Below are 16,805 nucleotides of genomic sequence, written 5' to 3'. Positions count from 1 at the left end.
ATCTGCATTGAATAAAGATTTTGTTGTATCAATGTACGGATATATTTATTTACACTAAATACTACTGGTTGACCATGTAGACAGATCTGTATTCCTTAGTTGAAAGTATCCCATATCCTTTGTCTTTTTATTCCCATGTGTGAGGTTTTTGTAATCATTACGTATGAAGATTATATATGATTTACATTATTGTCCACTTCATAACGTTACCTGGACAGCAAATTGTCCTATGTGTCCTTCGACAGATACTGATCGCAGATAAAGCTGACACTTGTACCTCTTCTATTTGATAACTGACTTATATTGCGTAATTAATATCGATAGCCATACTAGAGTATATTTTGGATTTCCCAGCATATCTGGCGGTCTAGTCACAAAGTTGTCATTATCCAATTTCCAAGTTCTCAATTGTTAACAAAACTTATTCATCTTTTCATCTGAACAAAGTCTGATCACAGGGCCCTGGCACGAATTCCCAACCCACAGTCCATATCTTTAAGTATTATAGCCCATACATATATATGGCATATGATTCTTGTTTGAAATATTTTTTCTAAGAAGTGAATTCATATCAGTTGTTTTGTAATGGTTTAAGGTCCAAATTTTAACTATATTTAGAATGTAACTGACCAACCAGGGACTGTGAATATTCAGAAGGCAAATCAATGTGTTTAAGTGTGCATTAGAGAGAAAGGCCTGAAGGAGAATGTTAATGGAAGAAAGAGAAGAGCTATACAGCATGGGGCATAGCTAGATATACCATCAGGTCTCCTGTATTTTCACTCATAATGTAACTTACTTTCACCAGTAAAATAAACCAACATCTCTAGAAAAGATTCATTTCGTTTTAATTTTAACAGTGAAAAAAGGATTGCACCCACATTTACAGTCAATAATCAGAAAATCAGCAAATATTAAATATTAATTACAATTTGAAATTTGAAGATTGAAGTGTACCAACAATTCTCTCGAACCATTATATCAGACTCAATAAGCTTAAGTACATTAAAGTTTTAAGTTAAAATATGGTCATGAAGCACATTATCAATTAAAATGATTATTTCCCACTAACTAAATGGACGCCATGTACATCAGTATATACTAGACAGTATATACCACTTCAGTAAAAAACCTTATTCTTTGTATACATCAATACAAACTACTACAACACATGGTACTGATCTATAAATCCATAAAAACCACTGTTACTTTGTAATTTATCAATTGCAGAACTGTTTCAATATAAAACAAGAGGCACAAGGGCCTTAATGGTAACCTGAGTTACAATGCTCCTTGTAATATGTCATAGAAATAATAACTTTAATTACATTGCACACATAATGCAAATGCAAACTGCGCATAATATTAACTGCTGTCCATGATAAGGCTTTTAACAAATTTTGAATTTAAAGAAAATTAAACCAAAAAATGTAGTTTTCCTAAATAAACTCCTCGCTCCATGAACAGTATTTGATAGATTCTACCAAATCTAGATATTGAGAAGATCTTTGAAATTTGAGTCAATTTGACCCATTATAGGCCCCACCCATCAGTCATTAGAAGTTAGCCAAGGTCAGTGTGAGCATATCACTAATCTGTCATCCTATAGTAACAATTGTAACCAAGTTTGAACTACTTCTTAGTGAAAATGAACAAATTATGTTAAAAAAGATATTTTCCGATATAAATGATTGTAAACTTTACCCCTTCCCAGAGGGAAACGCGAGACCCCCTGGTCATGAAATTCACAATTTTGATAAAGCATCCAAAGGCCTTTCGATCAACAAGGAATATTTCATTCTACTATACTTGGGTACTGAGAAGATTTTTGAAGTTTCAACCAATTTGACTATTCTAAAGGTTAACAACACATGACACAAGACAAAAGGCGATTGCAATAGGTCCCCATGAGAATTAGTCTCAGGTGATCTAAAAATGTACAAATATTAAATTGTGTACCGGTACATCCTATAAGACACTATTATGAGTTGTGTTATTAATTTAATGCTCCTTTTACCAAGTTAAATATACAATAATCATTATACGACAGTACTGCATTGCATGTAAAGCACTAATATATACATTGTAATAGCAACACAATACATATAGATTCAGCCAGTTTCCCTACACATAAACACCAATTGTTCCTTAATATCACTTGTTTAGGTTTCAAGTTTATCAAGTCCTTGACTATTTCAAGGGAGATAACACATTGACATTAACACCAGGTAAAAATGAAATCAAACTGAATTGTCATAATTTATTTGAGATGTACTATTCTTTGACGAGAAGATAACCGATTCTCATAGGCTGTTCAATCATTTTCCAACCCTGTCTTTTAACAGCATAAATATAATATCTAGAAGTGGTAAACAAACATTCAGTAAGTCTCAATATGATACCACTTGTTTTATATCCCTCCTCATACTCATTTACACTCTATGTCTTCAACATACAATGTCTTCTCTTCCTTTTATGGAATAATACTTACACCAGGGGTATTAGTTTACTTCAAAATAATGTTAAGTCTGATATACTTGTCAGTGTTGACAAATAACAACAGTGTTACAAGGTTTTCCTCCGTCTGAATTCCTGTTACGACAGAACACAGGTCAGATTCATGCAAGTTCTGAGATTTTTCATTTCAGATTTATGTGTTATATAAGAATTAAAGGTGTTTTCAATTGCTGTTTGTGTAATGTTCTGATTGACATTATGAAAAATTTATATCACATTAACTATAAACGATTCTTCGTGTAATAAGTTATCTTTGTAAAAGAAATGTCCCAAGACTAGGAATATTGTCCATGAAGTCTTTCAATTATATCCAGGTCACTAACATTTCAAAGCACTAAAACTAACATATTAACATGTGATAAAGCACTGTTTACTTCTTCTTTTTCAACTGTTCAAATCTTCTTGTCAAATCATCAAAATCCACATCATCTCCTCCTGCAGAGCTAGTCCCTACAGAGTTCCCTGGATCTGGCAGTGTGTTGGTTGGAACCGTCGGCAGTTCAGGAAATCCATCTTTGAATCCGACAGGAGGGGGTGGCTGTTGAGGAGGCTGTGTGGGTACAGTATTCTGAAGCTGTTTCTTGGGATCCTCTCCTAACCAATTGTCATAATCTGAACTCTGTCCCCCCTGTGGGGGTGGGTAAGCAGGGGTGTCTATACCGGCTGCTGGAGGTGCCTGCGGTAAAGGTGGAGGCTGCTTTGTCTGCAACAAAATGGAAATTTTAACTATGGGGAACAAACCAGTTTGCTTTCCCTGTCAAAATACAGAGAGAATGACTGCATGGCTTTTCTTTACTCCTTAAAAGAAACAAAAATTACTGAAATTCCAGTTTTTCACAAAGGTTATTTCTATAATTACTAATAGATAATTTCTTTGAAACATAAAAAATCAATCAAATCTATTAATTTCACTTGGATAGGCAACAAAAACACTTCATCATAAAACTAAGATGGAAGTGGTAGAGGTTCTTCATAAAGGATAATCTGTTAAAAACTTGTCAGGTTTCTGTTGTCGATGACAACTTTGTGGATATTCTATGGGTTAACCTCAATATTGGCCAGGATTTAGATATTTTTTTGGTGCATATTTTCTTCCAGCTCATTAATCAATGAGGCTCATGGATAGTGATTTTTCCCATAGATTACTTGAAAGTCTGTACATTTCCATCCAATAGGTATAGTTGAGCATTTAAACACCAGAATTTGAATCTCTATTGACCATTTACAGGGTGCATAACAACACCTCCCCCCACCTCCCCCTGCAGAGTCCTCTGTTTTTAGTTCACATACTGAACACAAAACATTTTGGAGACTGTCTTGAAGTGGTTGAAAAAACTGTAATATTTGGAAAACAAAAAAACAGTCAACTACTGGTGTCAAACATTCCTTTTCTTTCAGCAGTCTGTGTACAGAGAAAATGTTTTAAAACCTGTTATCATTCATTCAAAAACACACCTCTTTATGCATGTTAAACCACTAAAAACCACTATATAAATAGCCCTCCAGTCAATATTATTGCAACTCTCCCTAGTATGATGACTTTACCATGGTGTATTATTTTTAAAGGTAACTGATCATAAAACTGTCACAAAAAGAGTCTAGCTGATATGATATTTTGATAGAAATATTGAAATGTATTCGTAGGGAAAGACCAATTAGAAGACAATTTCTTTGCATTGACGAGTAAGATAATTGAATCACTGCTCTGCATGTGTTCACAATTTGGAAACAACGACAAACATGATGACATTATATTACCCAAAATAAAGAAAATAATTCCAAGTCACTGAAAATAGCGTAACATAAATAAAAATTGTGAATAACAAATAAATATCATAAGTTACTTTAAATATCAGATAATGAAACCAACTGTTCACTTGACTCCAAACTATCAGGTCTAACTATTGTAATGCAAAACTATAATAGTAATGGACTGGTTGAAAATTTCTCACCTGCGGTGGTGGGTACATCATGGCCTGACTTGGAGGAGGATACTGTTGCTGTGGGGGAGGTAGGTAGGATGCTGATTGTGGTTCCAATACTCCCATTCCTCCTCCACCACCACCACTACCTCCTCCTCCTTTCTTCTCTCCCAAATCAATGAGAAAATTCTCAGCACTGAACATCTCGTCCTGTGCCATCACAGATGGGTCTGGCTCGAATGGCACATTATAGGTCCTGGCAATCTCTATCATATAACGTTCTACAAGTATCTTGGGCGGAGCCTCTACACCTAATTTATGCATAACCTTTTCACTAACATTGTTCAGCTCATTTGTTCGACATGCTTGAGCAAATTCCTTGCCATATTTTGCACTGAATTGGTCAGACACATGTTTCAGTTCCTGTACATCAGCTTGAAGGCGAGGTGTTGCCCAGATTATGCTAGCAATTGACTCTTCAAGCCCAGGGTCCAGTTCTCTACAAAATAAAACAGATACATATTATAATTATTAATGTAGCATTACAACAATCTGTGTCATATAATTATAATATATGGTTTGGCCTGCTTCACGTTATTAATGAGGATGTTACTTGCAACAGCAATCGTGTAAAAACTTCCAAGTTACTTCATTATAACCTCTTCCCATTATATCAATAATAAAAAGAATACAGTACAACTACTAATTCCCATTTGATATTGTGGCTTTCTATTTTCATATCTATAATGGGACATCCGGTACATCCCTACTGGAAAAGTATGTGTAATTTTTGTAATAAAATGTGACACTCATTGTAAACAGTTGTATTGACTACTGCCAATAATACATCATATGACTGACTTGCAGTGTATATTTCACAGCAACGTCACTTTTCAAAAGAATTATATGTACTAAAGTCGAATATTTGAAAACGACATGAAAGTAAAAGTAAAGCTATTATGATTGTTATTAATACATATATATGTATATATCTGTTAATGAAGAGACGCGAGGTGTTTTTGCATACTTTTGAGTCTGTATCAGACCAAATCTGGCCAGGAGAAGGTCACAATACATCTCAAGGAGTTCCATTGCTTCAACAAGATAATCTTCCCGGATGATATGCTCAACTCTGATCCTGGCCCGGTCATCTTTAGCAGCAGAAATGTAATCCGCGATTTCTTTCCTTGCCTTCGCCGCTAGTTCGGTTTTCTTCTTTTCCAGTAGTTTCAAGCGATTGATGGTCAATCGTAAGTTGGTTTTCAACTTACTGTAATTTGCGCCGCTACTAAACATGCTGGCACAACAGTGAAATGAGACTCTGATGTGAAATACTCGTTTAAATCAGTTACGAGTCATCAATGGATCGGGTCACACGACCATGAGCGATGTCTATTTGTTTGGGTGTTGACGTCATACACTTCCTACTGCATCGGAAAGAAGATAAAGTTAGCTGCTGATTGGTCTAAATATATTTTATTCTGTGTCTCCCGCGAAATATTTGAAAAATTGATGAACCCAAAAGTCGAACAGATATCTAACGCTGCCAAACGATGAATGAAACTGAGTCTTTATCTAACTTCTATCTAAGTTCAATTCGTTCTTTAGGTAGACCATTACCCCATACATGGGTAATTTCATCACTTAGGCTAACGTTCATGAATTTGAAAAACACCTAGACGATTTCTGAGGTACGATCATACAGCGTCTTATATCTAGTATAATATTATGTTTATATTAATAATGCATTGTGTTGATGTGAATACAGAGGCAGAAATGCCTGCGTTCACTATTATCCTATTAAATCCTTTTAAATAACCGCATAGTCTATTATCGGGAGAATGTAGGAATTGTAACATAGTTTCCTAACATTGCATGGTAGATACTGAGTAAGTTTAAGTTGTAAAGCAGCACCTGAAGGCATTTTTTTCGAAACTTTCTTTATCTGTTATGTCCGTGTAAAGATTTCTTCTATTTGGATACCTAGAACTGTTGAAGTTTTTGTTCCTGTAATATCAAAACCAGCTACAGCGATGCTTATAGGAGTCTTCATGCAAACTTATGACAAGAGGAAATTAGCATAATGGTAGTTTTTTGGGTTTTTTTTTTTTTTTTTTTTTAGATTCATTAGCATGTAATTTGTTATTTTAAACATGAATACCCCTCGACAGGTCGGTTTTATTAGTTGCATTGAATTTAAATTGAAACTGTTTACCATGTAATGGGTAAGTACCCACACAGGCGAGTTTATGGAAGCCATATAAGAAATACAAAAAAAGGATGGATGGTGGGAGTGTCCTAGGCTCGGTTATAACCGGACTAAGGGTTTTTTGTACTATTCAAGACGAGGAGTTAGTAATAAATCTTCCTTTAGCCGTGTAACTTTAATGCTTTACCTCATTCTTTGTATTAATATATCCCTTTAATAATTGATCATCGTTACCAGGTTTAAATTGTATGATTATCATATTCCTTTCTATTTTGTGTCTTCCTATAGCTATTGTTACTGGTTTATAATCGTGTATTAGTTTAGAGTAATTAAATCAGTACAAATATTGTCCATCGTAGTTGTCAGGGATAATTGCACCTTACCGGTGCTACCGGTTGTCCATCGGCGTTGCTGGCGTCATTAGGGCCTGTCCTATGACGTTTTTACCTGTAAATACTGAATAAAATTTTATTATCATTATTTCTTTTATTTCCTCCAAGTGTGAAGAGTTGTACAAAAAGAACATACATTAACATTACAGAAAGTAATAGTGCGTTTGTACACAAATATACACATAAGAAGCATTTAAATTAATATATAAACAGTAACACAGTTTACGTACATATTGTATACATACAACAACTCCTATAGTTATGAATATAAACGCGCGAAATAAGCGTTTTCCATATGGAACATATATTAAAGAAAAGTTATATAGTAAACACATACAACAACATTTCAATTACATATAGACACAGAGTTATGAATATAAACGCAGCGAAAATATAGCGTTTTCCATATGGAACGATATAATATAAAGAAAAGTTATAAAGTAAACACATATACATACAAGAATCAGTTCAATTACATACAAAGTGAACAATAGACACAGAGTTTACGTGCGTATATTGTATACATACACCAACTCCTATAGTTAAGGATATAAACGCGTGAAGTACAATATCAAGATATATATATATATATATAATATCGTATGAAGTAATGCAAAAGAAAAAAAAAATTAATTTTCTTCGTAAAAAAATCATTTCGGGTATTTTTTCCCAGTTAAATCCAATAAATGTGCATATTACAACCATAGGATTTAAGACGTGAATATTTCATATTGAAGTCAAAATGACCAAACATTACAATTATATAGCATGATAATGTTGTAGGATTCTGAAGATGAAAATTATTGAGTTTATTCTAAAATCCTCTAGTTCAAATGGGGATATATCGTAGTCGATAATTCCCCCGAAGAATTGTATTAATTGATAATTTGACAATTCATTAAGGTAAACTACAAAATCTATATCTTTCACTGTGCTTAGTAAGCACCAGAGCTGGTCTCGTAAACTCTCCGTGTGAGAGCATTCAAGCACGCTATGAATAATGACATCTTTATACATGAGGCCACAGTAGTGACACAGGTGAGCATTTTCATTTCCACGCATTTCAACGCTTAGTTTAACAATTCGTTTGATATAAAAACCATGTTGTGGAAAACGTAGAGCAAGTTTCCAAACGGGGTAAGGATGTATACTATTATGTAAGAGAATAAATCGAGAAAAATCACGATCTACGTACATTCTTTCAAATAATCTAGTTTCTTCATATTTTCTAACATGACCATTAATTAAAATCTTCCATTGTGATTTGTTAGGAAATACACCATTTTTCAAGAATTCATTAAGAACATAGTACAAATTGTATTTTTGTAGAATATAAACAATATCAGGCACAAATCCTCTACTAAAATGGGTCAGACTGAATTCAATTAACCGTTTAATAAAAATCTCACGTGTTAAATAACCTACATTCATTAAACAAATTCTACCAAGAAATTGCATTTTCTTTATACTTATATATACTTCAATTGAAAACCACACAAGCAAAGATGTACACATGTCCGTTCTAGTTCTTAAACTGAAACCTTGAATTGATTTAACAATGAAATTCTGTGCCTTTTCTAACATATAAATTTCTCTTTGCTTTAATTGCCACAATTCACAGCCATACAATGCTGAAGGGTAAACTTTAGATTTTACTATTTTTGCAATAGTAAGAGGATTGAGCGTATATGGGTGTGCCCCAGAACGAATCAAAGACATTACTCCACACTTCAACTTAGAACAAGCGCGTTCTGTGCGTTCAATATTATTATTTTTGCTGTTCAACAAAACACCAACATGTGTAATACTTTCAACAATTGGTAATTTAGAATCATATAGAGCCACATCACATGATACACTTGATTGTTTTTTGGCAGTGATGTTTTTATGAAACAAAAAAAAAAGTTAAGACCCCCTCAAAAATGTGGATGGTGGGAGCATTTCAATGAGGCCTTCAAACGTCACTATGTCCTTGTATAAAAAAATTAAATCGGAAGACCCAACTATGGCAAATCCAAAGTGATCGAAAGAAACTGGAAGATTGCCCCTTTTGTTAAACTTGGCATATTCTATCAACATAGGTAAGACACAAACAGGGTTCAATTTTCTTTTTTATAAAGAAACATCGACGTTTCAATCACTACAATTACAAGGTTTAGAATCAATGACGTAACGATAGTACAGTGGTAAGACCCCTCCTCTCAGCTGCAAAGTGCTTGGATCGAATGTTCCTGTCGGATTTTTTTCTGTTTTTGAAGATATTAATCTATTTTGTTTCGAAAGGAAACATTTATTATGAAACAATTACATCGTTGGTTGTTTGAGGTGTTAACTGAAGTGTAAATATCAATCTAATAATTCTTACATGTCTCCAGTCACAAAAACGTCACTCTCTCTCTCTCTCTCTCTCTCTCTCTCTCTCTCTCTCTCTCTCTCTCTCTCTCTCTCTCTCTCTCTCTCTCTCTCTCTCTCTCTCTCGTTGTAACTGTTTTTTATGTAATAATGTCTCTCTCGCATGCGACTCGAATAGCGCTAAGGGGACGTAACCCATGGTATTCCACAGAAATAGCGGTATATGCATCTGTTACTTTAATGAATGGAATTGTGAATGGGCAGCTGTCATCCATTTTCTCTTTAATATCATCTTTTAATTGAAGATGATCATTATGATTTAATGTTTTCTTATTTACAATTAAGGATACATTATTGTTAAACAAAGTGAAAACTTCTTGCCTGTCTGAGATAATTGGTCCATCTGTTAATTGGGTTGGCAAAGTACTTTGTGATTGGTTTGAAATACATCTGATATGTTTCCATAACATTCCACTAGGCTTATTATCAACTATAGCATTTTGAAATAGGTTTTTTTTTAAATTTCTTAATCAATGTTTTTGTTTTATTTCTCCACATCCTAAAATTTACCCCATCTTTGATTTTGTGATATTCATCCCATAGTTTACGAGCTTTACCTATCTCCACATTATAACATTCAGGTTGTTAATTTTTTTTAACTTTCTTAATTTTCAAACAGGCACGAATATCAAATTAATTACGTTTGAATGTAATACATCAATATTAACATCATCAAGAATAATTTATCTTGATTCTCACTGACTGAGATCTCGAGCATACCATCAAACACACCATTCCAAGATGTGACTACATTTGGTGGTATATACACAAAACATAACATTTTCCTTCTGTGCTTTTGATTTAGTTGAATCCAAATACATTCAATATGATCTGATTCTAGATCAGTTCTACGTTTATATAGAATAATGCTATTCGTATAAACATTTTGTAGAGAGAGATCTGTCCGTTCAAGTCTCACAAAGATGTAATGTATCTATGAACCAATGGACGAGGCTTACGGTTTTCATTCATTGATATCTTTCTCCAATTAACCGTCTTTAATTTCCTTGTTTTGAGGACATTGTTGTAAAATGGAAAATCAGACGACGCATAAAAACCTACATCACTTTACAAACTACTTATCTACCTGGTGACATCCCTTTGATCTCATACATTGGCACGAGTATTCGGCCTCTTGCAATGACAGCACGTGATCATGACACAAGTGTGCTGTATTATTTACCTGTACACAAATTTCACACTTAAGTAGACTTAGGGAGTGGACCAAGATGATTTAATTAATGAATACATTTGCTTAATTATAACTGGTATATATTGTATGTATATGGAAAATATTTTCAAGAAAACTATAATTACAGAAATTTAGCGTCTCAACAGAAGTACTGTAAATGAAACCAACTATTTTAAATGCCAACGTAACATAACGAATGCACTATGACGCCAATTTGTCATTATCATATATACACATATTTACATATGTCATGCATAATATTAATCAAAAGCAGCTGACTCCCACGTTGAACTTATCCTGTAACTATTTTTAACTATTATCTATTTCATTAAAATTATGAAACATTCATTTACAATCTGCTAGCTGTCCTTAATATCGCCTATTCCTTCCACAGTGACTGATACCAGGTGAGGTATATGTTACTGGCGATTCAAACTCTCTCACAGGTTGTAAGTGTGATCCTATCGTTAATGATGGTCCTAGTGATTCTTTGTTGAACAGAATTGACTCTAAATTACAGTAAAGACGAAGAAATAACCACACGTAAGAACACTGATACGTCAACAATTTCGATAGGAAATTGTTATTGATGTGTATTGCTTCTGGTTTCTGTATTGTAAATGGTCGCCATTCTGATGATAAAAGGGAAGTGTGATTTTTTGTAGCCAGATCTAGTGTAATTTATTATGTTTTAGCAGAAGCCTGTAATTTTATTAATATATGTGAAATTTCTTTAGGTCGTTTTACAAGAATTTTCTGGTCGTGCTCCATTGTGTTTTAGAGTACATTACAAAACAAAATATAAAAGCTGTATAAATGATCACAAACACTAAGTTAAGTGTTACATGCGATTTTGTCAAGCGGAAGGATGACAACAGCGATATCATTCAAAAGGAGCTGATTGAAAAAGCAACCGCTTTAGGACGAGTTTGCAATATAAAGGAAATAACACAACGTGACATTGATAAGATGGGCGATTATTTTTGTAGTTTGGTAAACATTGTAATTATGCCTTATTGTGATTCATGACAGGTACATACATGTGAAGTATCTAACCATAAAAAAATTAATCTCCTCAAAGAAGACAAACCATTGCTTACAGATCCAAACAGGCTCTGTTTGCCTTTAACAGTGATCAAACACCTGCTAATCATAGGATTCTGATAGAGAGGAAACGCCCTTATAAAATATTAGAAAAGAGGCTTAAGAGAAAATATAAGAAAAATGAAGGTGACATGATGGAGTTAGTCCGACGAAATAATGCAAAACAGGTCTATAAATACTTGGTAAAGGAAAAGTCCTGTTGATGCGACTTGCTCTAGCATCGGTGCGGATAACTTCTTTACCCACCTTAAAAATCTTAATATTGGACAATCTGAAAGTATTGAAAATGATAAAGTTGTAAACTGTGATGTAGTTTATGAAAAGTTAGACAAAAATTATAGTTCCAATAAGGTAATTAAAGAGAAACAAAAGTTTGGTGAAGATACATGCCTGAATGAGATATTTCTAGACTGAAGAAATGTAGTTTTATCTTATATAACTAAAATATTCAATAGTAAATAATATCTTCAAGTCTGGGTTTTTGGTTGAAGCTTGGCCCTAGGCATGTGTTGTGTCAATACATATAAAAGGAGTTTTTATGGCCCCAACATTTGTTTATCAAGCTGTTTAGGTAAATTGTTTACCGGAGTATTAAATCAGAGGGTACTTAAATGGGATAGTGAACATGATATAATAATTGATGTGTAATTTGGTTTAAAAAAGGTTATATTGTTGCTTTGTAGACACAAAAGCGTTCGATTTGATTGAATGAAGTTGTTTGTGGTCTCAAATGTTGAAAATGTTTCAGTCGTTTTATAAAGATGTAAAATCATGTACAGTCTATATGTAAATGATTGTGAAAATAAATTCATCATTGAAAATTGTCCCTCTATTAACATAGGCCTCCTTATTTTTACTTGTGTATGCGGATGACACTGAATTTATTGAGGAGACATCAAGAGCATTGCAGAAACTTTTACACTCATTGTGTGTATACAATTTAGAATGAAAGTTAAAACTTAATGTCTCCAAAACTAAGATTATTAATACGGTATAAAAAACCGTACATACACTGATTTTGTATATATATATATTCAACTTGTTAGACAACCATGGTAAATAAATAGAAAGTTAAAATTTTTAAAATACTGGCTAAAATTAAAAGAAACAAAAACCGTATACTGGCTACGTGTTTAGAACAATGATTAACGATGAAAGATGAGTGGATATACTATATCATACAAGAAATAGATTAACCAGATTTACCTTACATTTTGAGCAGTCTGTTTATAGGGACGGAATAAGTTGAGATGAAGCTGACAGTTTGGGTGTTGCTGTTACTTAACACTGCTGTGGAGGTCGACCTCGTGCCTTATATTGTCTTAGCTTAACTTGACCATAGGTAACCAGCTAAAAGTAACCATGATATAATAGACTGGCACGAGATAATTTGATATTTTCGAAGGCCATCTAATCTCCGAATATCTTTATCGTGATAGTCACCTGTACATCCTCTAAAGAACACCATTTTAAGTGCCATCCAACAGACACATCTTAGTGGTTACTAGTGCACGTGTCACTAGACCATTGGTCCATAATTTTCTGTTGCCCCGAGAACTTTTTTCCTCAACAAAAATTATTTCTTTCAATAAAAACACATTGATGCCATACCGCTCATACAGCCAGGTGTTTCATCATGCTAGAACTCAACAGTGATGGTAGGATACTACTGGTACCATTTCCAAAAACGTTGAAACCTAGTGCATGAGGCGATGAAGAAGTTTTCTTCTCGAAGCAGGGCCTGGCGGCAAGTCTAGCGATCCAGAATGGACTTCTTTCCTTACTATAACTTTTCCCGTTATATTGTACTCTTTGGAACTGAGGGTGAGAAGTGCATAATGAAACCGGTAATGTCTATAAGATGGAATGCATTGTTAGCTGTTTTGAAATCCTTAATTGTAAGTTTTATGCAAGGCAAACGTGAAAAACCCCAATAAATATATAAAAAATGAATAAATAAAACCCCCACCTTTATATCATTGCTGGTTTCGGAATACATTTTGTAAGCAATGTCCTCTCTTTTTTTGACATACATCGAGAGGCTGGAGGTTATCAGTCGGTTACAACAGTTAAAAAAGAATCATTGAGTCAGCCATAATATCGTGTCTTTTTTCAGAGCTGCTTTTGACTGACTGAACTGACTGCTATAAAAGGTGTAAATAATTGATGCAGAGTTGTCTCGCTTAGAACGGACAACTAGACATTCAGTGCGTTCAGGTTTGAAATATATCCGCTACAATAAAACTGTTACAGGAAAGGTCACCCGAACCCACCACATGCTGAACTAGGATGTCTTTAATCTGGTCACCAAGAATTTCAGTCAAAGATGTCGACTGAGTGGGGTTTTTCGTACTATTTCCAAACATTCATCTTCACGATAAGAAATCTTATTTCAAATGCGTTTTTATTAATATATGTTAAAAGTTTACAGTTCAGTAAATGTATAAATCATCACACTTCTAAACTGTTTACAACGATTTAATAAACAATAATGATGACCAGCTCCATCCAGATGTCGCCAATTTTCTAAAAACGTTTATCTCTTCGTCCATAAGTTTATAACGATTTTTACGAATCTTTAAAGGTCATGTGGCAAATATAAAACATTGTCCTCATCAGAATGACATGTGTGATGTTTACCTACGCCTCGACGCTGCTTTGGTAGATGGTACATACACTATAGAGTGACTCATCGATCTCTCCTCACTCTCTGGGACGTCATACTTGTATGATGTTCATGTGGGATATTTCCGGGTTTTTCCTTTTTAATTTTTTCCAATGGAAAGACGCCAAGCGAAAAAGTACAAACCCGCTAAACCCAAAAAGGGAAAAGGGAAACGGAAATACCCATTACTGTATCCATGGTACCCACAACTGCCTACAGGAAGGGACAGATACTCACCACTGTCTACAAGGAGGGATGGATACTCACCACTGTCTACAAGAAGGGATGGATACTCACCACTGTCTACAAGGAGGGATGGATACTCACCACTGTCTACAAGAAGGGATGGATACTCACACTGACTACAAGAAGGGATGGATACTCACCACTCTCTACAAGAAGAGATGTATACTCCCCACTCTCTACAAGAACGCTAAATTTTAAAAAAAATGTCCTTACTTTTCTGCTGAAATGTGAAAATTCTAATCCTTCACAATAATGGAGTTTTTTGTCTGGATACTTGATACAATCTACAATGTTGGTTTACATGTGGTTAATATCTGCTGTTAGTATAGAAGATTGTTTGTTAAAACCAACACTTTTAATAATATGTTCTCACACTCAAATTTCATCATATCGCTTGGAAATTAAATTAGATATATCCATAATGTACAAATTGTTATCAGTGAGCTGATGAAAGGTACAGATAACAGTAATGTTAAAGTGTGAAATATCCTACAAATCACGGATACATTATGATAATATCAACATGATAAGCACATCTTGACCGAGTTTCTAAGTATTTCTGGATGTCGCTTTAAGTGGCCGATTTAGAGTGTCACAGTATACGAACAGTAAATACACACGTGTTCATTATTTTTTTTTATCTTTTTATTTGTAAGCCGAAATCATTTGAAATATTTAGGTGTTTTTTGTTTCATTATTCATGCCCAATCTGAACAGAGTTTATGAGTATGCAAGAAATACATAAATATTCCGGACTTCTATATTATCTAATGTAATTGTAATTAGTAGCTGAATAGAAATATATTCCAATAATTATAATCGTGAACTTGATAATCTTAAGTTCAATATTGAAATTCCGAACAGCAATCAAATGTGATTCATCTATACTGAATCGGCTATTGACGACAAAAGCACACTATACTTTACCACTTATAAGGCGAATACAACCCTTAGGACTCAGAAACAGGAAGCATGAAGTTCCCAGTAAGGTCTCAGATTGGCACACATAAGTATACGTCAAAGATCGGATGTAGATAATTGTCTGTGTGTTGGGCTTGATGGATGTGGTAGTAGGTCAAAATCTATTTTTCAGATGAAATTAGATATTAAATGTCACGTCAGTTAAATTGTCATCATATTTCACTCGCGTGCCCATCAAAGGTGCTTCATGTACTTCCGGTAGACAGTTGAGTGACGATCGAAAGAGATGCAGCTGAACTGAGTACCATACGTGTGTTAAAAATAGAACGAAAGCCGTATTTGGAGTTTGTAGACAAATTTCTATTGCACATGCAACACTTTATAATACAAAAGAATATCATCCAGGATTATACCGTTCAGCTCACAATCTTTAGTGATCGGAAATGTTTGTAATGTTAGACAGAAAATACACCAATTTAATAAAAATTAAAAAAGAATAGCATATAAACTGTATTAGATAAGTCTGTCAAACAAATTACGAGAACTCTCAGTTACTTTGTAAATAGACATGAAAGGAATGTGATGACTAGAAAAAGGAAAAAAACAATGACAACAAGAACTGGATAGAGGAGACACCACTGATACCAAGAACTGACAAGAGGAGACACCAAATGCAACAAGAACTGGCAAAAGGAGACACCACTGATACCAAGAACTGGCAAAAGGAGACACCAAAGGCAACAAGAACTGACAAGATGAGACACCACTGATACCAAGAACTGGCAAAAGGAGACACCAAAGGCAACAAGAACTGACAAGAGGAGACACCAAAGGGGCAACAAGAACTGACAGGAGGAGACACCACCGATACCAAGAACTGGCAAAAGGAGAAACCACTGATACCAAGAACTGGCAAAAGGAGACACCACTGATACCAAGAAGTGGCAAAAGGAGACACCAAAGGCAACATGAACTGACAAGAGGAGACACCAAAGGCAACAAGAACTGGCAAAAGGAGAAACCAAAGGCAACAAGAACTGGCAATAGGAGACACCAAAACAACAAGAACTGACAAAAGGAAACACCAAAGGCAACAAGAACTGACAAAAGGAGACACCAAAGGCAACATGAACTGACAAGAGGAGACATCAAAGGCAACAAGAACTGGCAAAAGGAGACACCACTGATACCAAGAACTGGCAAAAGGAGACACAACTGATACCAA

At 34.4% G+C, this 16,805-nt stretch overlaps 1 protein-coding gene across 1 annotated transcript; it reads right to left on the bottom strand.

The window, feature by feature from the left end:
- Nucleotides 1–831: 831 nt before the first annotated feature.
- Nucleotides 832–5,831, bottom strand: LOC132563628 (IST1 homolog). The gene is made up of 3 exons (XM_060228370.1): nt 5,467–5,831; nt 4,470–4,938; nt 832–3,220 (listed from the first exon to the last, which is right to left on the bottom strand). Exons 1-3 carry the CDS (start codon nt 5,733–5,735, stop codon nt 2,888–2,890), a joined length of 1,071 nt encoding a protein of 356 aa, XP_060084353.1. The 5' UTR covers nt 5,736–5,831; the 3' UTR covers nt 832–2,887.
- Between the last annotated feature and the right edge of the window lie 10,974 nt (nt 5,832–16,805).

The sequence above is a fragment of the Ylistrum balloti genome, unplaced genomic scaffold (genome assembly GCF_031769215.1).
Source record: "Ylistrum balloti isolate Yb309-2 unplaced genomic scaffold, AGI_CSIRO_Ybal_v1 Utg371806, whole genome shotgun sequence".
Taxonomy (NCBI): Eukaryota; Metazoa; Mollusca; class Bivalvia; order Pectinida; family Pectinidae; genus Ylistrum; species Ylistrum balloti.
This window is presented reverse-complemented; position numbering and strand designations above follow the sequence as displayed.

What these genes read in the sequence shown, in the direction of transcription:
- LOC132563628 (XM_060228370.1), bottom strand. Translation starts at nt 5,735, where the DNA reads ATGTTTAGTAGCGGCGCAAATTACAGTAAGTTGAAAACCAACTTACGA. An exon ending in GGTCTGATACAGACTCAAAA is followed by an intron (nt 4,939 to 5,466) that starts GTATGCAAAAAC and finishes TTTATTTTGTAG; the next exon opens with AGAACTGGACCCTGGGCTTG. An exon ending in TGATGTACCCACCACCGCAG is followed by an intron (nt 3,221 to 4,469) that starts GTGAGAAATTTT and finishes ATTTTGTTGCAG; the next exon opens with ACAAAGCAGCCTCCACCTTT.